At 49.4% G+C, this 22,928-nt stretch overlaps 1 protein-coding gene across 1 annotated transcript in view; it reads left to right on the top strand.

The window, feature by feature from the left end:
• The window catches only part of CDH5 (cadherin 5), a 30,540-nt gene extending 7,999 nt beyond the window's left edge, over positions 1-22,541 (top strand). The window contains exons 2-12 of the mRNA XM_081806489.1: positions 2,753-2,971; positions 6,778-7,066; positions 7,242-7,358; positions 8,299-8,463; positions 9,328-9,515; positions 11,132-11,382; positions 14,458-14,600; positions 16,183-16,307; positions 16,639-16,747; positions 18,845-19,090; positions 20,398-22,541. Coding sequence (XP_081662615.1) covers positions 2,771-2,971; positions 6,778-7,066; positions 7,242-7,358; positions 8,299-8,463; positions 9,328-9,515; positions 11,132-11,382; positions 14,458-14,600; positions 16,183-16,307; positions 16,639-16,747; positions 18,845-19,090; positions 20,398-20,918 — 2,355 coding nt within the window. The 5' untranslated portion in view covers positions 2,753-2,770 and the 3' untranslated portion in view covers positions 20,919-22,541. The remainder of the gene's footprint in view (positions 1-2,752; positions 2,972-6,777; positions 7,067-7,241; positions 7,359-8,298; positions 8,464-9,327; positions 9,516-11,131; positions 11,383-14,457; positions 14,601-16,182; positions 16,308-16,638; positions 16,748-18,844; positions 19,091-20,397) is intronic.
• The last annotated feature ends 387 nt before the right edge of the window (positions 22,542-22,928 follow it).

The raw sequence follows: 22,928 nt of genomic DNA, 5'->3' as shown, positions 1-22,928 counted from the left end.
AGACGATGGACTCTGAAAAACAAACAGGGTTCTAGAGGGGAGGGGGGTGGGGGGATGGGTTAGCCTGGTGGTGGGTATTGAGGAGGGCACGTTCTGCATGGAGCACTGGGTGTTATGCACAAACAATGAATCATGGAACACTTCATCTAAAACTAATGATGTAATGTATGGGGATTAACATAAGAATAAAAAAAAAAATAACACATACATAGGTTCCAGGGATTCAGACATGGACATCTTTGGGGGGACTGTCACTCAGCCTGCCACACTGACCTGGTCACCTCTTCCTGTCTCTCACCCCTCATTGCTCATTTCTACCTGACCTGGGGACTTATTTTGTTTCTTCAAGCACACCAACCAGTTTTCTACCTCAGGGCCTTTGCATGTGCTGATCCTTCTGCCTGGAATGCCCTTCCCCTGGTATTCCTAAGACTAACACTCAGATGCTGGCTGAAGTGTCATCTCTCTGAGAGGCCTCCCCTGATCTCAGAGTCTTAGTCAGCCACCCCCTCTCTCTGTTGCACCCCCCAATGTATCACTAGCTGGTGTTTTCCATATTTGCTTATTTTCCTGGTGTTCCCACTATAGTGTGCAGTCCCTGAGGACAGGCCCCATGTGCCCTGCTCACTATTGTACCCCAGTGCCCATTACAGAACCCACATATAGTAGGCACTCAATACCCATTTGGCTCAGTGCATGGGTTCTCACTCCATCCTGTCTAAAGGCCTGAGGACTCTCTCTCCTTGTTTCTCAGTTTCACTTCTGTTTGTTCTACTTTTTCATTTTTGAGTCACTTCTCACTTGAGAGGAAGAAAGAACCAAAACTCAAAGTTCCTTTGTAGGCAAAAAAGGAAATGACCCGCCAGGCCTGGGCCCAGCAAAGTTGGGGCAGGGACATGCCGGCCACCTCCCCTGAGTCAGAACCAGCTTCCTGGCCAGCACGCCCAACCTTCCCAAGTCTTTGTTCACTGCCTTCCTCCCACCTAAAATGGCTACCCTCTCCATGTCCTACCTCAGTGGAGACCAAGCCTCCTCCAGTTCCACCACCTCACAAATGAGGAAACTGAGACCCAGAACCTCTCCCCAGGCACACAGCACATGCATTCTGGGGCATGTTCCAGCGCTCTGTCCCACCCAACCCTGGGAGCCTGCTTCCTCCTGGGCCAGCAGCAGGGACTACAGGGTAGGGGCCTCAGATGCTAAGGTCAGCAGACCCAGAGGCCAGGCTAGCCCAGCACAGACATACTGGGCCCTCACTGAGGACAGCGTGGCGCCAGCGTCTCAGAGGAAATGTTACTGGAGTTTACAAACCTCCGGTAATGTTCAGAATCCGGGCTCTCCCTCGGGCCAAGGTGGGGGACAACCTGGGTGGCGGCCTCCCATCCAGCATCCAGTGAGTGGTCCTTCCAAGCAGGAGCCCTGGTTCCCACTCCCACCAACCTGCCCTCTGCCCCTGAACTTACCCAGGAGCCACAGAACAGTGGCACAGGGGCCCAGCATGAGTAGACTAATGGGGTGAATGTTGGGAGAGCACAGTAATAGCCAAAGTCACAGCCTTCACCCACCATAGGGCAGTGGGGAAAAATCCCCCTTCCTAGAATTCAGGATGAAGCCAGGCTCTGATTTGTGGGTGACCCACGATTCAGGTCCAGGCTGATTCCCTGTCCCAAGGGCTGCCTTTTAGGGTCTGCAAGCACACTGGGCCCTGCGCTTGATGCCTGCTTTCATATTCTTCTGTCTCCATCTTGAAATTCTTAATACTTTTTGAACAAAGGGTCCCACGCTTCCATTTTGCACTGGGCCCCACAAATTATGAAGCTAGTCCTGTGAGCCCAGCCCCTCAATCCCCTGCCCTCCCCCACTCCTGCTCTTGCGACAGTTTCTAAACTGATCACCAGCTGTGAGCTCTGGGCCTGGTGAGGGCCTGACCCTCTGGGTTAAGACATTGGGGTTTCCTAAGAGCTTTCTGAAGACAGCATCAAAGCAACACGGCCACAGGGGCTCTGGTGCTGGCGGGGGGCATGTTTGTTCAGAGGCGTCTTGAAGTCCCACCCCGCAGCAGCTGCTAGGACAAGAGAGGGCAGTGGGAAAAAACAAGAACTTCGGGGCCAGGCAGACTTGGTTCAAGCCTGGCTCTGGGGCTCACTGTCTAGGCGACCTCGGGGATGTTAACTAAACCCCTCTGTTCTTCGGCTTATTGGTCACGTGAGGGTTATAATTATATCCACTTCGAGAGTAACTAGGAAAATTAAATGAGATGACACCCGTAAAGTGCTGGGAACAGTGTCAGGCTTGTAATAAGTACTTGATAAGTGATAGCTGCTGAGGTCAGACACCAAGGCTCTATTCCAGCCCCACCACCCGCTCCAGTGTGGACTTAACCTCTCGTGCGTAAAAGGAGGGTTACAGGGGCGCCCATGGCACGGGGCTTTGGGAGCTACCGTCAGCATCAGCATCACCCTCTCCTCCAGGAAACCTTCCCTCCAGCCCTCCTGAGGGTTCCACGGTCGCCTGCGCTCACTTCCACACCAGCACATGCGACACTTGAGGAGGAGGTGTTTCTGTGTCTGCCTCCCTCTCCCAGACCGGGAGCGATTTGGGGGCAGGAACGGCATCTGGTTCTGCTGGTATCAGCAGAGAGGAAAGGACAACAGAGTGAACCCAGGAGGGAACTTCCGTCGGCAGCAGGGAGTTGCTCACGCGCCAGAGTAGTGACAGCCACGCCTTGGTGGGGTCTCCTCTCTCTCCCCAGATCGGTGCCTCTCAGAAGATGCAGGTGCTCATGCTGCTGCTCGCCTCGGCAGGCACCTGCCTGGGCCTGCTGGTGGCAACTGCGGCGGACACCAGCCCTGCCCGACCGGACTCCCCCAGCCTGCTGCCCACCCACCGGCGCCAGAAGAGAGACTGGATTTGGAACCAGATGCACATTGACGAAGAGAAAAACACCTCGCTGCCCCATTATGTGGGCAAGGTAAGGCTCGGGCCCTGGAGCAGGCGTGGCGGCCGCAGCGGGCGGCCCACAGTGATGGTGGTGGTGGGACCACTGGTGACACATTCCGTCCTGGCTATCAGGGTGGGGCTGACGCCTGTGAAGGTAATGGTGGTAGAGCGGATAGAGCTGGTAGAAGTGGTCATGACGCTGAAGGGAAAGGCGGTGATGGGGACAGCAGGCAGAAGCTGACGCCATGGCAGCTGGGGGTGGGGCCGGCCGGGGAATGTCCACTCGCAGCCTGCCCACAACCAGCTAGCTGACTGTGCCCACGGGCTCCTCTGGCTCCCTAGAATGGTTGGGAAATTTCAATGCCTCAGGATGGCCACTCAGAGAAAGATGCTTGACCAGGGTCACATGGTGAGACCCGGACAGAGCCTGAGGAGAACCTAGCCCTAGGAAAGCACAGGGTTCCCGACTTCCAATACAAATGTGAACTCTGCATCGTAGAGGAAAATGTCATCAACCCACCTACATCTTTCCCAATGGGATAACTGTGCCATGAATCAGCCACTGATGAGAATGGCCAGCCCCGAGGAAAATCTGCGGGGTGAGTAAGGAAGAGCCAGCAGAAAGCGGAAGCCACCTGCATCATGCGCAGCCCTGACACGGAAACCTTCAGAGGGCTCTCCTCTCCCAAGGGTCTTCAAGCAGCAGGAAGAGCGTCAGGCCTGCCATCATCTGCTAAGAGCGTTCACTTGGCACCTGGCATGGGGCCACGCACGGGACAGAGAAGCCACATGCAGTCCCACCCTGGGAAGGAACAGCGTGCCTGGGAGAGGCATGGACGAGGCTCCAAGGATCGCCTCCTGGCTCCCAAAGACATAATCTGAGGGAAGGAAATCCCTGTTTATCAAGGCCACTGTCCGGAGCCTTTGTTTACAGACTGGTTGGACAATGGGAGTGAGCTCTGAGCAGCCTTCTGAATCCACAAATATGGGTCAGCATGGCTTTCAGCATTAAGATGTTATATCCAAATATAGTGATAATTTAAAAAAACGGGGGCTCCCAGAAACCCATAATCTCAGTCTGATTATGAGAAAAATATCAGATAAATTCCAGTAGAGAAGCATCCTACAAAATACCTGATCAGTACTCATCAAAAACACTGAAAGTCTGAGAAACTGTCATAGTCACGAGGAGCCCAAAGTGATGACTAAATGTAATGGGGGTGTCCTGGATGGGCTCCTAGAGCAGAGAGAGGACATGAAGCAAAAACTGAGGGCATCTGTATGAACAATGGACCCCAGTTACTATAAATGTATCAGTATTGGCCCACTAATCATAACAAAGGTACCATACTAACATAAAATGTTGATAATCATGGAAATTGGGAGCAGGATGCATGACAACTCTGTACTATCTTCTCGATTTTTCTATAAATCTAAAACTATTCTAAAAAATTAAATGTTGGAGGGAAGGAGCTTTTTAGTGTATGTGCCGCCGAAGTGAGCACAAGGGACGGAGCTTATATTCAAATGGAATCTTATGCAGAATTCCAATAAAATAGGTCAAAGCTCAGTCAGTCCCCATCACTACCCCTGCCCATGTGGGTCCTAACACACACCGCCCCGCAGAACCAAGTTTGGAACTACCAACGAACCCTAAGCAACTCACACAGAGTCCCAGACTGTCCCTTCTCCTTGAATCCCCACTGTTCCCCCCCAAGCCACAGGTTGCAGAGCTGGGCATTTGCTTCTTGCCTCCTGACCCACTGTTCATCATATGTCCTGGCCCCTGGGTCTTGGGACCCCCTCATGAACCCGCCTGGCCCCAGCACACCGAGGCCCTGCCCCACCCAAAGCAGAGGGTCCTCACTTCTGGTCCCCACTTCCTCACCTTGCAGAGTCTTCTCCAAGCTCTGTCATCTGCCTTCCCACCCCACCACCCCTCACCCCAGTGCTGCTCTCACCAAGGGCTCCAGGGTCTGCACTGCTCCTCAACCCTAGGGATGTCTTCCAGACTCACGGGATTTGACCACACCCTTCTTGACGCTCCCCCTCCTGTCTTGAGACCCACTCTTTCTCGGTTCTCCTCATCAGACACCTTCACTCAGGCTCTTGCTCCCTGGACCCTTACATATTGCCCTTCCTCAGAGTCTCAGCCCTGAGAGCAGGAATAGGGTCTGGCTTACCTCTGTGCTTCCAGTGTGCTGCTTGGCACCTTATAGGCATCCGATTTATATACTTTGAATTGAACTATATTTTTTGAACATTCTAACCATCTATTGGAGTACCACTTTACATGCATGAAATAGGATTCTCTTATATTCCTAAGTGTCTCTGTTTCTAAGATTCTATAAATGAAACGTTTAGCACTTCTAACCTAATATCTTTTAACATATGGATCTACCATGAATAATAACAGGTATTTATTGAAAACCTGTGTAAGTTGCTTTAGGTACATTAGCTTTCAAATCTTTTTCTAAATCTTGTTCCTGGGGCACCTGGGTGGCTCAGTCAGTTAAGCATCTGCCTTTAGCTCAGGTCATGGTCTCAGGGTCCTGGGATCAAGCCCCGCGGTGGGCTCCCTGCTCAGCCGGCAGTCTGCTTCTCCCTCTGACCCTCCCCTATCTCGTGCTCTCTGTCTCTCTCACTCTCTCTCAAATAAATAAATAAAATATTCTTTAAATTTATTTTAGAAAATGAATAAATCTTGATCCTTAGGGCACTAACAGTATATGTTACAAACAAAAAGTATTCTTATTGCAATGGGAAATCCTGAGTTAAAGCTCATTAGAGTTTTTTTCTATAGGGCTATGCATTGTAAATCTCCAAGAAGAGAACATTTTATGTACCATTCCAAAACTAAATTGACCGGAACCAGTAGTGTGCTGATAAATGTTTGACAACTGGTTCTCCAGGAGAAGAAGTCCTGATTCATAGCATTTGCTCATTTCCATGTGGAAATACTTTCACCATGTCTGTTTCAAGCTCCCTACTTGATGGCACTGAAGGCAGAGTTGTGAAAAGATACATATTAACACCGCACTGTGTGGTATTTCCATCATTCAACATATACATAACCTCAAGACATAGTAAAATGTAGTACAATCACGAGGAAGCAATGAATTTTGAGTAGGCTACCTGTGTTTTTAATAGGATTCATTTAACTGATACGTTGATATAATTGGATTTGTAAAAATGGCTGTGCTTAACAAGCAGCTCACAAACATTCCTAAAAATGTAAGTTGGCTGGCCGGTGCAAGCCATCTCCTAGCTCAATGGGCCCAAATTTTCGTGTGGAACAACAAAAGACACCAGTGTTTCCTGGAACTGACTTTCAAAAGTGCCATCATTCTGCCCGTTAGAGCAGCCCATCAGAAGCGATATTATCTCCACTTTACAGATGAGGTTACCACAACTCAGAGAGCTTAAGAGCTGAAGTGACTAGTAAGGGGCAAAATACCCCTCGCCTTCCACTGGCACCAAGTACACTCTTTCACCCAAAAATCTTTTTGCAAGCACCTGCGACATTCCAAGCGCTGCTCTAGGCCTACGAGGGCAGCGTGCTGGGCAAGTCCCACAAATGTGGTGTTCGCAGGGACCTGGCTGAGAGCAACGCGTGCTAATGACCAGTCAGAGACGCTTGTGAAAGAAGCAGGTGCCACACTTAGGATCCCTGGCCAGCACCACACACGTGTCCACACACGTGCACAAACATGCAGGTGTGCACACACACACCACGTACCTACATACACTTGTACGCTCACATGTGTGCGTGCACAACGACACACGCACACAGCCACCTCTGCCCATCCTCAGCTCACGGCGCCTCTTCTTTCCTAGATCAAATCGAGCGTGAACCACAAGAACACTAAGTATGTGCTCAGAGGAGACTCTGTGGGCAAGGTCTTCCGGGTCAGGGAGGACACAGGCGACGTGTATGCCTTTGAGAGGCTGGACAGGGAGAAGATCCCAGAGTACCACCTTACTGCCCTTGTGGTAGACAAGAATACCAACAAGAACCTAGAGTCTCCGTCCAGCTTCACCATCAAAGTTCACGACGTGAACGACAACTGGCCTGTGTTCACGCACCGGCTGTTCAACGCCTCCGTGCCAGAGATGTCGGCCGTGGGTATGTGCACTTTGCCCCCGTGCAGGCTCCTCAGACCACGACACAGCCTTTTCTCCCCCCCAGGACCTGGGGGAGCTGGGTTAAGGGAACAGCCTGGGCCCCACCTGTCCTCAGCTGGAATGGGGCAAGGGGCCAGCAGTCCCAAGACAGTAACCCCCGGATTCTCTTTCCTCAGGGACCTCCGTCATCCGTGTGACAGCAGTTGATGCAGATGACCCTACTGTGGCAGACCACGCCTCTGTCATGTACCAAATCCTGAAGGGAGAAGAATATTTTGCTATTGATGGTTCCGGTCTGTGTTACTAACGCTCCGGGGCAGGCCCTGGCTTGGAGCAGGGTAGGGGTGGATATTCCATGTGCAGCAGCTGAGCAAAGTCTAGTCTGACAGGTGTCACCTATCACCCAACCACACTATCCTATGGAAACAGTTGCTTCTACCCATTAGGACAAGGTGGCTAATGAGGGGAGAAGGAAGCAGACAGCTGCCAAAACACGGACTCCAGCCCCGGAAATAAACCAGGACCCAAGCTGTGACACAAGAAGCAGAAGAGAATGCTGGTTAGCAGCTCTGGGTGTAGAGTAGGACCGATCCAGTTTCCAAACCCACTCCTGCTACTCACTCCCTCCAAAGACCTTAGGCAAGTCAACTAACCTCTGCGAGCCTTAGTTACCTCATCCTGAAGATGGGAAAACGTGTATCCATTTTGCATGGCAGCTGTGAAGCTTAAATGAAATAAAATATAGAGAATACATGGCCCATAGTAAGTATCCACTCAGTGTAACTTTAAAAACCGTAAGGACCGAGTTTGGGGAGCAAGAGAGAAATCCAGGTGGTCAGGCCTGGGGCACACTGTCTTTCAGAAGGATGGCGAGTACAACAAAGCAAAGAGACCACCCCAACCGATGACGTGCCTAGGCAGGCCATCACTAATCCATCATAGCTTTCCACACTAAGCCTAGCCGTGGCCTCACACTCTTTCTCAACACCACGCTCCACACAGCTAGGACCAATATTGGACCAAACTGTTTGGGCAGCTTTGGTCCAGCAGAGCAGGGTATGAAGCAGGGGCAGGGGGTGGGGGTGGTTGGCCATCAGTTCTCAGCCCTGGCTGCACAGTGGAATCACCTGGGGAGCTTTTAAGTCAGGGAGTGCTCTCCGGCTAGGGCCCAGGCACCAGTATTTTCTAAAAGCCCTCCAAGTAACATGTCTGCTGCTGGCACACTTTTTGCAGGACTCATTTTCACGACAACCAAAACCTTGGACCGAGAGGTGCAGGCCAAGTATGAAATCGTGGTGGAAGCGCGAGATGCCCAGGGCCTCCGTGGGGAGTCAGGCACAGCTACGGTGCTGATCACTCTGCAGGACATCAATGACAATTTCCCCATCTTTACCCAGCGTGAGCTTTTCCCCCAGGGTCCTGGGGAGGACGGGGGTTGGGAGAATACAGATTCAGTGACCTGGGGGATCTTGTGGAGAAGCCCAGTGTCCCTCTGTTCCTTGACCCCAGGGTGGGTCCAAAGGCCCTCTTGCAGGCAGAGGCTCTGCTCCCCATCCCTGCACACATTCCCAAGGCTGTCCAAATGTCACCCGCCACAGTGCCCTCACAGGCCACAGGGAAATCATGCTCCCTGCTGTGTGCCACCACCGTGCCCTGAATCCCACTACCAGAGAGGAATAGTTTCACCCAGTTTCTACAGGCTCAGAAAAATCCAGGCCCTAGCTAGAAAATCCCTGTGAGCTGGTGAACAGGGGTATGGCAAAATTCCATATCCAGAGCTGAGGCTGGGCCCTGAGCCCACCCACACACTTGAGTCTCTCCCCACAAAAAGTGTCTGACAAGAGCTTTTCCCATGCCTTGGTTAGGGCTGGGGAGGAAAGTCAGACGGTTCATCATTTATACCCTCCAGTGCTGAGGTGTAATTCAGAGGCTCAGCCACCCCCAAGGACAGCCTGAAGTGGCCTCACTGTAGTACATGACAGAAGCTCGCTAAAGGTAGAACTTGTCTCTCTTGTCAAATGATAGGTCCCCTAGCAGAGGACCTAGCATACAGTAGGTGCTCAATTACTATTTGTTAAATGGATGGACGGATAGAAGGACAGATAGAGCAGAACCTCTTTGCCTTGGGACCCCAAATTCCAGAGGTTGTAGTACTATTATTATTATTTTATTGTGCCCATTTCCTGTATAAAAATGTATTAGGATAATATAAGGGTCTATCTCATTAACCCAATGCCCTTGGGGGCACCCTATTTGCATCAGCCAAGTACACATTCGCCGTGCCTGAAGACATCCGTGTGGGCAGCTCCCTGGGCTCTCTGTTCGTTGAGGACCCAGACGAGCCCCAGAACCGGATGACCAAGTACAGCATCGTGCAGGGTGAATACAGGGACACCTTCACCATCGAGACGGACCCCAACCACAACGAGGGCATCATCAAGCCCATGAAGGTTTGTAGGCATGCAGCGATGACATCAGATGTGGGGTTTGGGGCTCCCCGCATTCCCAGGACTCATCCAGGGGCTACCACAAGGTCAGAGGCCATCAAAGGTGTCCATTCTGGGTCAGCTCAGAGCTAGCCTTGCGCTCTTAGAGCTTGTGACCCCAGAGCTGGGAAAGGGGAGCCAGGAGAGAAGGGTCAGTGCCTTAGGCTGGGTTACCCCAGAGGCAGACCTTAAGGCAAGGATTTGGGTGTAAATCATTTACTTGGGAAGTGACGCCCCAGGAGCAGTGCCACATAAAGGGAAGAACACAGGCTCCCTATCAGGTTATCACTGCGGGCAAGGGGGGCACAGTCCCACCGGGGACATCTGAGGAATGGTGTGGAATAGGCCTCAGAGTTGCAGGAGCTGAGCAGGAGGAACTGTGGGGTTGGCTGAGGGCTTCAGGGGGCTTTCACTCTTGCACTTTCTGGCCTGCCCTGGGCACCCGCGTCACGGAGAGCCCCAGTAGTGTTATAGGCACTTGCAGCAGAGAGCCATGGCAGGGAAGGAAGCAATGAGTGCTGTGGGGGTGGGGGTGGCCACTGGCAGTGGCTACTGCAGACAAAGCAGTCAGACCAACTGTATCTGGAAGAGGAGGGAAGGGACACAAAATGCCTCTAGAATGGCCATGCCGAGGACTGGGGCTACCTGGGCCGGGGATGACCCATCTCAAAGGGGACATTCTAGAACCCCCCTGCCTGAGCTGGGCCATTCCCCCAGGAGCACTCTCCTGAGGCTGTCCCTGCTCCAGTCCTGCACTGGGGACTGGAGGCACCCAGGGGACTCATACAACCTCCACAGCACCGAAGCTCCCAGTGAGTGGGGAAGACACGCATAGACCAACAGGGTAGCCACACGTAAGTGCTCCAGCTACCCATGCAGGGAGCAACTGCCTATGTCAGGGGGGCAGGACAGGTTCTGGAAGATGTGATTACCTTCGGATCTGTCTTCTTGAGGGGTGAGTAGGAGTGTGCTAAGTGGGCAAAGGCAGGAGAAGCATCTTGAGCAAAGACATAAGGAAAAGGCACATTGTTAAGGAGCTGTGGATAGAACGACTAGCTGTGATCCCCTAGCGAGCAGGACTGTGGCTTACCCACTGGGTGTCTTCAACACTTAGAACAGGGCCAGTCACAGAGCTAGGGTTGGGAGGCAGCCCCGAGGCTGCTGAGATGCAGTGGGGGGCAGCCGAAGATAGCCAGTGAGCCCCAGCCGCTCTCCCCTTCCCTCCTCTTTTTTTTTTTTTTTTTTTTAAGATTTTATTTATTTATTTGAGACAGAGAGAATGAGAGAGCACATGAGAGGGGGGAGGGTCAGAGGGAGAAGCAGGCTCCCCGCCGAGCAGGGAGCCCGATGCGGGACTCGATCCAGGGACTCCAGGATCATGACCTGAGCCGAAGGCAGTCGCTTAACCAACTGAGCCACCCAGGCGCCCTCCCCTTCCCTCCTCTTGATGACCCTGGAAACACCACTTCTCTGGGCCACAGCTACCCCTCCCATCTGTAAAACTTGTGGGGTTGCTGTGAAGATCACATGTCACATGCTTGGCTCAGAGCAGGTACTCGCCATACTTGTCCCTTCCACAGCCCCTGGACTACGAATACATTCAGCAATACACCTTCACCATAGAGGCCACAGACCCCACCATCAACCTCCACTACCTGAGCAGCGTCTCCATCCGAAAAACCGCCCGTGTCATCATCAACGTCACAGATGTGGACGAGCCCCCCATCTTCAAGCAGTCCTTCTACCACTTCCAGCTGCGGGAGAACCAGAAGAAACCTCTGATTGGCTCAGTGCTGGCCACAGACCCTGACGCAGCTCGGCGGAGCATTGGGTAAGCGGGTAGAGGGCGTAAGGGTGGTGATGACCATGACGATCCCGGCATTGAGGTTCTTAACACTTGCTGGACTGACACCAGGACTCAAATGGGGAAAATGGCTTCTCCTGGCACATACATGGGACATGGCAGAGGCAGGACTAGAAGCCCAAGCTCTTCCACTGACGCGAGGGGCCAGGTGGGATCCTGTCTTGCCCAGGCACCCCACCCAGCATGGTCCTGGCCATTAGAACTGTCCAGGGCTGCTCTACCTTACAGCAGCTCCCACAGGTCCATCTAGGGAGATCGGATGGCCAAGAGGGTAACCAACTGAGAAACCCCTCCACTAAATATGTTTTACTAAATTTGCCTTCCCAAAACCACAAAAGGAGAAAGTGTTCATTTCACAGTGAAAGAACACAAAGATTGACAAAGAAAACATCAATAAACCCCACTCATGTTCATGGTTTGAGGTGGTCCTGTCACACCTTTTCTTCATGACTACACAAACATCTATGTACATTCATGGGGGATTTGTTGTGTCTGTCTGTCTATCTGTTCGGGGATTTTGATTGTTTTTAAAATGTTTTGGATCACACCACACCCATTTTATCACCACCTGTTCTATCTCCACTGGACTCCTTGCCCCTACCCTCTGGGACCAAAAATATTCATCTAACTCATACATTCTAGAGCCATGTAGCAGTTGATTTTAATCCAATCTCATTTTATTCCAGAGGGGTAACCAATTGTCCTAGCACCATTTATTAAGTAGGTCCTCATTTTCCCACCTTTGTTATATAATATACACGAATCTATTTCTGAATCCTCTATTCTGTCCACTGTTCTGTGGCAAAGCCATTCTGTTTTATTGCAGCAGCTTTATACTAAAACTTAGCAGATATAAGCCAAGTCCCTCCCTCACTGTTTTTTTTACTTTCTACAGCTTCTATGCATTCTCAAACATTCACTCTTTCATATGAATTATAAAATTATTTTATCTGTTTTTAAAAAAAATTAGAATTCTAATGAGAATTGTGTTATACCAATTCAGGGAGAATTAGTATTTCTATGATATTAGGTCTTCTTACTAAGGTCAAAAAACATGTCCCCAAAAATGGAGATTTGGGCCACATCACACAAGCTCTGGGACTACTACAGTTTTCATGGCCGTTCTATTGTAAATAGACTGTAATGATAATTTTTATTTCTTTATTGATCCAAGAATTTATTTAAGAGATTGATTTGATGTTTTTCTTTCCATTTACCAGTGGTAGGGTATTTTTTGTTTTTGCTTTAACTTGTTCTGGGATACAATACAACTGTGTTTGCATTCATTTTTTCTAGAATACCTAAGATTTTGCTTTATATATTTTAATTTTTCTATTCACAAGGGTTCATAACTATTTTACCTTCATTATGACTTGTAACTTTTATCCCTATGAAGTTACCCAATTTGTTCTGCTAAATACCTTACCTTTAGCTCCACACTGCCTGATGTCAAGTTTGCCGGTCCTGTTTTCTTATTACTTATCTTTGCCTGATAGAAGTTTTCCAACCTGTACTTTCAACTTTTCTAACTTCTGCTCTTCACTTGGCATTAAGTTGTCTCTCGAAAATAGAAGGTAGTTGGTTTTCCTTTTTAATCTAAACTGAGATGCTTTGGGTTTAACCTATTTACATTTGTATCATAAATGATATGCTTGATCTTACTTTTTTTATCTTGTTACACATTTCTCATTTCTCAAACTTTATGGTTTTTTTCTTTTCCCCCATATTTGCTATAGACTCTATTTTGTTTTCATTTTTTTTCTCCTGGATGTTTGAATGGAATACATTCATTTTTACTTCTACCAATGAGACTGACTTCTACCTGTAAAATCAAAAATGTTTTCCTGGACATTTTCTACTTTAAAATATCACACACATACACACACACAGACACACAATTGCTTTCCTATGTATGATAAAGAAATAAATCATTTCATTTTAATTCCTCCCAAAGAAGGCTTTTTCTTTGTATTTCTTAGTTGGATGAAGTTTTCATAAAAAATTTTCAGGACCCACCTCTATGGGTGACACACTTCCTGAGTTCTGGTATGTTTACAAATACCTTAGTTCCTTTGCCTTCTTATGTTAATAACACCAGATGTGCTCCTATAATCCTCAGAGTATAGAAACTTCACTTCAAAAATACTATCAATGTTTCTAGCATTTAATTTTGTGGGGACATCTCAGGTGAATCTGATTTTCTTCACAAGAACATATTTTTCTGTCTGGACTCTGTTCAGTTCCCTCACATAGCCTTGAAATTCAAAAGTGTCATCAGGATACAGGTAAACATTGATCTCTTTTGGAAAATTATGCCTGATATTAATGACTTCTTTTAATCTGTAGACTTGAGCCTTTCTTAAGATCAGGAAAGTTTTCTTTTAGTGTATCGTTTGTTATTTCTTCTGTTCTATTGGTTCTGGAATTTTCATCATTAGCAGCAAATATATATGTTATATATTATGTGTTATATATCTCATATACATTCATCTCTCATTTCTTCACACCTTTTTCTTGATTTCTGGAAGAACTTTTCAAATTTTTACTTCATAAACTTAATTTATTTTCAATTATTTCCTATCTATTCCAGCTCCTTTTTTATTTCTTCCTGGCTCCAGTCCAGCTATCTTTTCTTTTTTTTTTTATTATGTTCAATTAGCCAACATACAATACATCATTAGTTTTTGATGTAGTGTTCAATGATTCATTAGTTGCATATAACACCCAGTGCTATCTTTTCATTAATCACAAAAACCAACCCCAGCTCTGGTGTACTGGATTATAGCACCTCCTGCCTCAGCTTTCAAAGTGCTACCGAGGGAGTCTTAAGGCACCACCTTCAGCTCAGCCCCGGTAGCATTGCTAAAATAGATGGGATTATCCCACCACTCTGCATCCCGCTAGGTGGTAGAACACAATGAGCAGTGAGAAGAGGATGGAGGGGCTGCAAGGGATAGATCCTGAAGGGCCTCATCAGTCATGCTGAGAAGTTTGCACTCAGCAAAGAACAATGGAAAACCATGAATTTCTCTCCCCTGGCAGATATTCCATCCGTAAGACCAGTGACAAGGGCCAGTTCTTCCGAATAACCAAGCAAGGGAACATTTACAATGAGAAAGAATTGGACAGAGAAATCTACCCCTGGTATAACCTGACAGTGGAGGCCAAAGAACTGGATTCTAGTGGTGAGTGGCCCCATATGCCAGGGGACCTGGGCTTTTCTCCTTTCCCTCATTCCTTCAAAATAGGCACAATCTGTCATCTCAATCTCTGGAGGTATTATAAGCTCCTGCTGAAGCACCACTTGGCTGGAATAACTATAGAGCCTCCATCTCCAAGTTGTTCATGGACCAGCAGCATCCACATCACCTGAGACCTTGTTGGGAGAGTAGAATCTTGGGCCACCCCCCAGACTGAATTGGAATCTCATGCACATTCCAGTTTAAGAAGCACAGTCATAAAACAGCCTGCTAGACGTCTCTGTGATGAGAATCACCTAAGACACCTTTTAAACACAGAGCCTTCTCTGGAGGTTCTGGTCCAGTGATCTAGAAATGGGGCCAAGGAGTGTACATCAAACAAATACCACATGATTTTTATTATCATGGATGTTTGGAAAAGACTGTTCGCTGGGAGGGGAGGGAGATGATTTATATGCCGGTCAGTGGGTTGAATTCAAAATCTGAAGTACCCTCCAACTTCAAGACTATTAGGTTCTCCAGCTTAGTGTAACTTTTGCCAGAGGGAAAGGCTAGTATTGGAGTTTTGCATCCTTATAAAACTTAACATGAGAAAAATCGCAGCTGCCCTCCAGGAGACGGATTAATATGCCTGCCTTACCCAGGAGACCACCAGGGTTCAGAGGGGCGGGTGACTTGACCAAGGCCCTCCTGGTGCTACCCTAGAGGGCCCCTGCCTCCTATTGCACTTCTGAGACTTATCATCTCCCCGCATGGCAGTCAAGCCCCAACTGCAATGGGCTCCCGCATGTTTTCCAGATCAGTCTTTGCCCTTTCTTCCCCATCTAATCTCATTCACACAATTTTTAAACTTTAAAAGTAATAGTTTGTTGTTCATTATAAGATATGAGAGAAAATACAGAAAAAGAGAAGAAAGCATCCCCTCATAATCCCACCACACGGAGATAATTACTGTTAGCACTTTAGTGTACTTTCTCCGGTCTTTTATATTTCTATACATATTTTTATATAACTGAGATCATCATATTTATATAAATATCATATCCTGTATTTTTACTTAACCTTATTCCAGAACTATTTTCTCATGGCACTAAAATACCTTTTTTTATTACAATTTTTAAATGTAATTTCCATGGGCATTGTAAATGGCCACACATTCCATTCTTTTAAAGTGGTTTAATTTGTTAACCCCATCTCATTTACGTTGTTTACCTTTTAATTATTTGTGATTAATTTTATTGATTTAGATAAATTACTTTTATTTAAAGTAATTACTTAAACTATTGGATCAATTTGATTGTTAATTTAATTAAAACCTTCTTTAATTGGTTTGCATTGTCTAACTTTTTGATTCTTACAAGTAACCCTTTAGTAAACATCCCTGTGCATGAAGCTTGATGCCCCCCCTCTCTCCTCTTCCACCCTTTCATCCAGAATGCCATCCCTGGTCTCTCTTCCAGAGGTCCCTATCCCCTCTTCCTGCAAAAAGGGCACCCCTCCAGGATTCCCCATCCACATACCTTCTATCTCTGGGGCTGGCATCATGAGCCCTTTCCACCCCCTGCAGGGTACCCCACAGGCAAAGAATCCATTGTGCAAGTCCACATCGAAATTTTGGATGAGAATGACAACCCTCCAGAGTTCGCCCAGCCCTATGAGCCCAGAGTGTGTGAGAACGCTGCCCAGGGCAAGGTGAGTCTGGCTCAGTTTCGGGGGGAGGGGCACACCCACTGAGGACAGGCTGAGAGGCAGCACCTCCTACCCACAGCCAGCCGGCGTTTCACTGAGCTTAATGTAACTTGCACGACAGCCTTGAGGAAAGCGACTGATATCCCCACGAGAAACTGAGGCCCAGAGGGGATGTGTGAGGAGGGTGGTCCAAAGAGTGGCTTTGTGGAGACCATTTAGGTTAGTGTTGCAGGTGAAATGCAGCCATGGTCAGGTCTGAACCCAAAGTCACCACCACTAACCCCCCAGCCACCCCAACACCACCACTGACTGTCCCCCATCTTCCATACTGCAGCTGGTCGTGCAAATATCGGCAATAGACAAGGACATAACGCCACGAGATGTGAAATTCAAATTCTCCCTGAGCACCGAGGACAGCAACTTCACCCTCACAGATAATCACGGTATGCATCAAAGTAGTCAGCCTGGCTTCTGGCAGGGGCAGGGTTATTGGAGTCTGGAAGCACCAATATCAAAGACCAAGCCAACAAATGGGGGAGCAGGTCCTGACTGAGGTCTTCAAGTTATGGGATATTTTGTACAACTCCTTACTGGTCTGTGCCATGGTCAGAGCTGCCCTGGCCAAACTGCCAAGTCCACACTCCCCAGAAGATGCTCAGGTCAGCAAGGAATATAGAATAGATATAGGGAGCAGACACTTGCTCAGTTCACTAACGAGCTAAGGGATTCCTTTCCACACCAGATCTCTATGCTCAGCACAACTGCAAATTCTCTATGAACTTTGAGGTCACTACCAAAGAGTCTAAATTGGAAATGTGAAATCCCAAATGCCAAGAATACAGTGAACTTTGTCTTAATTCAGCTACAATGACTACTTACCACCAGGTGGCCCCAGGACAGCATCTGGTCCACTCCTCACAGCCCAGAGGCTGGGATGTCAGTAATGGCCGATCAGAGCTTCTGATGAGCATGTGCTTACAAGAATGATGATGCTGAGTTGGTTGAACTCTAGCCAAAAGTAGACAGGCTTCCATGGCTTCACCAGCTTCCTGAGAAAAACAGAGAAAAATCCCTCTTGGGCCTCAATAGAGCCATCCTTCACCCACCGCGAGGCGGAATTCCTGCCTGTCTCTGATTGGCAAAACTGAGGTTTTGCCAGTGAGGATCCCTGTACCTGAGGATCCCTGTACGGAACAGCCACCGCCACCTGTGAGGAAGGTCAGTGTGAGGCAGACCCAGGGGATCAGCCACAGACCCATCCTTAAGGAGCCTCCTGTGGGATGGGAAAGGCGGCCATGATGTGTTGGCAGTCAATGACAGACCATTCAATTGCTCAGCTGTCTTTAGCAGTAAACAATGTGGCAAAAATACCTGTCACCCCATCCCCCCATGTTCACCTCAATCCTACTTCAGAGAGGGTCTGCACTGGGATAGAAAGTTTAAGTGCCACCCCAGAGGCACCCTATGTACAACCAGGAGGCAAGCCTATTGGTGCCAGATTCACTTACAACATGAATGTCCTATTATGATAGTAAATGAGTATAGTGAGAAAACTCATTTCTCTCGTAAAGTATCAGTGGCCATGTAGCTATTATTTTCGATTATAATAGACATAGTTACTTAATAACAAAATGTAATTAGCTTTCATTTGAAATGTAAATGATGGACTCCTTTGCTTTTGACCAGCTTCCTGAGTGAGCTGATCCCGAGGGGCTAGATAAATCCTGGAGCAGGGAATCCCTAAATCCTCTGACCGCCAGCATTATAACTTCCCAGGAGCCTGCAAAAGGCAAACTATCTGGCCTCTGCCTGCCCAGAGCCATTGAATCTGAAATGTGAGAGGGGGAGGGGGGCTGAGGGGAGGGATATGGAGGGGAAGGGAGAGCAGGGTTCTGAAAATCAGCATGCTTAAAAAGCTCTCCGGGGGATTCTTCTGTATGTGGAACCACTGATTGGAGCTGGGAAGGAGAGCCAATATTTGGGCCAGAGCACTTTCCCGGTTCCATCCAGCCTACCCAGGAAATCCTCAGTTACCCATGTCATCACTCCCTCCGTGCCCCAGGGAACAAGTGCTTTGTTTTCACTTTCTAGTGGATTTTCAGGAATGGCAGAAACAGCCTTCAAAATTAGCCCAGTGCTAAAAGACTTTTAAACACTTTCTTTTTCCCCATTGTCGAAGCTTGGTATAATGCATTAATTGAGCCAAAAGATAACCACCTGTTAATGGAGCGGGGTTAGGGAAGAGGAGGTGGGGGTCAGACATATGGGTTGCTCACAGAAACAGAAAGCGAGGATTTTACATTTGGGCCAAGCCATTCTTAGAGGCTAGATCAAAGCCACTGCCCAAAATATCCCCTCTCTGGAGGAACAGACCCGCACTGAGGCAGGGGATGCAAAGGGCGGAGAAGCAGCCCAGGCTGCATGTGGGCTGGCACAGTCATGGAGGCCTCCCTGGAGGAGGCAGGCCACACTGTCAGTGTGGATGAGCAGACAGGCACTCTGGATAGCAGAGCCTGACTCTGAAGCCCTGGTGTTTCCAGATAACACAGCCAACATCACAGTCAAGTATGGACAGTTTGACCGGGAGCGTGCCAAAGTCCACCACCTGCCTGTGCTCATCTCAGACAATGGGAGGCCGAGCCTCACAAGCACCAGCACGCTGGTCGTGACCATTTGCAAGTGCAACGAGCATGGCGAGTTCACCTACTGTGAGGAGATGGCAGGCCAGGCAGGCGTCAGCATCCAGGTCCTGGTAGCCATCTTCCTCTGCATCCTCACCATCACAGGTCAGTGCCCAGGAGGGTGGGGAGGGGACACTGGGGGCACTTCAGAGGAGGAGGAAGAGACCAGAGATCCAAGGGGCAACCCTGCCTCCAGCCCATATCCCACCCTGGGCCTCAGGGTTCCATAGCAGGACACAGGGATAGAAGCTCTATCACCCTGGATGCCTGCATCCTAAGGGTGGGGGTAGAAGTGGGGAAAGGGAGAGTTCATGGCCCTTCCCACACTTTAAAATACTTTACATAAATGACATTCATTCATTCAATTTATACATTTTGAGCACTTACTACATTCCAGGCACCGTTCTAGGCATTTATTTACATGAACCCAATTTTGGAAAAAATACCTCTTTTGGAAAAAAAAAAAATGGACAATTTAAAAAATTCTAGCTTAGCTCACCTCCAGTGGCTTTCCTGCCTTTTTTAGGATTCCTACAGCCTTGATTTCTTTTTTTTTTTTTTTTCCTTGTTTGGGTCTCAGAAATTTTAGGAGCATTTTAGGCCTTGCTTTGTTTGGGGTTACCCAGGGAAGCAGACCCTGGGACAAGGATTGGGGTACAAGTGATTTATTTTAGAAATGCTCCCAGGAAGCCCTAGAAGGAAGAGTGGGGAGTGAAACAGGGAAGGGAAGCAGCTGATGAAGGGAGAGTTGTCAATACAAGTTAATGGTGTGGGTCCCCGGAGCTTCCTGCCATCTGGGATGGGGAAGCAGTGGGGCACTCACAGCAGGTGTTTATCCACCAGCTCCCCTCAGCTGATGGTTGAGGGCTTCTCCCAAGGGAATAAATTCTCCTGGACTTCACCAGCCCTGAAATGGGGCAGGGGCCGGCCCTCTAGAGGAAGGTTAGGGATCGCCCTGTGCACCAAAATGAAAGGCCCCGGGGATGCTGTGGGGGCACCCGCAATTATCTGCTCCAGGCTTTTCCTGCCTGTGCCCGCCCTGGGTGTGCCACCATCCTGGCGCTTCCCTGGCAGAGAGTCCAAACTCAGACCCCCTTTTAATAATAATGAGTGATAATAATGATAATGACATCACCACCACACACAGAATTGCACTTAACCTCCCAACTACCTTAGCAAATATAAACAAAGCAGAGAAGTCATCATGGGTCTGTCCCATGGAGGTGGGGGGAGGGGGGTTGGCTCTGACCCATGGAAGGTGGAGGAGGGGGCGCGGGTACCCACTAAGTGTCTGGCCCGAACCAACCTCTGCGTCGGCTGAGAGGCTGGGCTGGCGCGGCCATTTCCTGGGAGGAGGGGAGGACGCAGGTGAGCCGCAGGGGCCGGGTCTGACTGGCTCTGACCCGCTGCAGTGATCACCCTCCTCATCTTCCTGCGGCGGCGGCTCCGGAAGCAGGCCCGCGCCCACGGCAAGAGCGTGCCCGAGATCCATGAGCAGCTGGTCACCTACGACGAGGAGGGCGGCGGCGAGATGGACACCACCAGCTACGACGTGTCGGTGCTCAACTCCGTGCGGCACGGCGGCGCCAAGCCCCCGCGACCCACGCTGGAGGCGCGGCCGTCCGTCTACGCGCAGCTGCAGAAGCCGCCGCGGCACGCGCCCGCCGTAACGCACGGCGGGCCGGGGGAGATGGCCGCCATGATCGAGGTGAAGAAGGACGAGGCGGACCACGACGGCGGCGGCCCGCCCTACGACACGCTGCACATCTACGGCTACGAGGGTGCCGAGTCCATCGCCGAGTCCCTCAGCTCCCTGGGCACCGATTCATCCGACTCGGACATCGATTACGACTTCCTCAACGACTGGGGGCCCAGGTTCAAGATGCTGGCGGAGCTGTACCGCTCAGACCCCCAGGAGGAGCTGGTGTACTAGGGGGCCCTGGGCCTCTCGTCTGGGGACCCAAACCACTGCAGCTCAGGCCAGTCGGACACCAGGCACTGAGCCCGCAAATTGTAGCACTGACACCCCAGCCCAGCAGCCCTTCCTCGTGGGTCCCAGAGACTTCACCACCTTGGGTAGCAAACTCCAGGTCCCTGAAAGGTCCAGGAACATATTTCAGTGACAGCTACCCCCCAAATGCTGGAAGATCCAGGCTGGGGTTCTGTCTGGGCTCGGACACCCATAACCCTGTCCCCTGGGACCACGGGTCCCACTCAAAGCCTTTCTGTGGCTCCTCAAAGCAGCTTATGTTCAATTTCCAGGGGGAGATAGTCCTTTGAAATCCCTGAACCCCCTGGTGAGATTGGGGAGGTCGGGGAGGTCCTGGTGCCTGTCTGCCTAGAGGCAAAGCGCTGGATGGCATGGCCTGTGGGGCAAAACTCTCTGTCAGCCCAGTCCCACGGGAGACTGGAACTGTCCATCAGCCTACCCTGCTTCAACTTCCTCCACTCTCCCAAGTCCCCTACCACTCCCAGCCTCTCCCCAGTCCCGTCAAGAAGGAGGAGGGGGCCCCTTGACAGCTATAGAAGGTGGGTCCTGAAATGACCTCGCTGGCCTGCCATGCCCATAACTACTGTACTAAGCACTGAAAATTCAACCAAAGTCAGGAAAATGGCTTGTTGAATTTTGAAGCAACTGTGAATCCATCCTGGAGGGACAGTGGAGACCAAGTGTGACAGATCACTTGGTGAGGGCAACCTCCACACCCACACCCTTTGGAGAGAGCCTGGAGTAGCTGTGACCCCCCATTTTGAGACTCATCGACAACCCCTCCAGTTTTGCCTGGGAAGTGGAGCAGATGTTCCCAGAACAGAAGACCTCTCCCCTATATGCCTTGCCTGGTCACTCACTCATGCTCTTTCTCTCTTTCGATCTACTCCTTATCTCTTGACTTCAAGGCCCTCAAAATCTGACCCTCAGCAACTCTGGCCAAAGTCCAAACCCAAACATGACTGCACTACAGAACTGTGCCATTTGCCTTTAGGCACCTCGTTGTTGCCACATCTCAGGAAACCCCTGCAGGGCCCCCACACCCTGCAAAAAGCAAGGCCCCTGCCCTGTCCACGCCCTGTGGTTATCTGTGCATCTCCCACTTTCAGCCAAATATGGAACATTACATTGCAAACATGTCCTGGGGAAGTGGCATCACTCAACAAGAGGGGGCAGGACAGGAGGGAAACTCTCCAACTCACCCTTGGTCATGGACTGAGGTTCCCCTCTGAACAAGGGCCCTCACACTTCAGGAGATTGTAAATAACACTGACTTTTTTTTTTTAACCAATATCTAGTTTTTGTAATTTTTTTCTTTACTAATAAAACTTACATATTTCTAGCTCTCACAAACATATAGAATAAGGGTTTTTGCATAATAAGCGGGTTGCTATTTAGGTTAACAACTTTAATTTGGGTTTTTTAGTTGGATGAACAAATTCCTGTAACCTTCTTTTTCCTATCATTGTAGTAATTACTCTAGTGATAATGACTATATATAGGCCACACTGGTGCATGGGATGTACTGTATTTTTTTTTATACCTAAATAAAGAAAAATCTTGAAATTCTTTTCTTTCTAGAGCTGAGAAAGCTCATGTGAGACACATACACATCACCACCACCACCATCATCATCAAAGGAACCCTGGACACAAGGGGACATTTGCAATTAGGATTTCAGAGACACTCACTCTGCATTGAAGCACAGAATAACACTGGACACCTAGTCCAGCCCTCTTTCTTCCCAGTGCTCAATGCCTTCACTCAGCCTCTGTACATGCCTCCTAATCCCACCTCCACCCTACACAACAGGCAGGGCCTCTGGAAGCTGGGGCTGACACACCATTTGCATTTGGCAAATGGACCAGGGCGGGTGAGATTCATCAGCAATGAGGGAGGAAATCAATTTCTAATGAGCTGGTTGACAGGAGGGAACAGCTAGCACTGTATTGG

This window comes from Leptonychotes weddellii, chromosome 16, assembly GCF_054177405.1.
Source record: "Leptonychotes weddellii isolate Sample4059 chromosome 16, ASM5417740v2, whole genome shotgun sequence".
In the NCBI taxonomy this organism is placed as follows: Eukaryota; Metazoa; Chordata; class Mammalia; order Carnivora; family Phocidae; genus Leptonychotes; species Leptonychotes weddellii.
The sequence above is the reverse complement of the archived record's forward strand: the minus strand, read 5'-3'. Positions and strand labels throughout refer to the sequence as shown.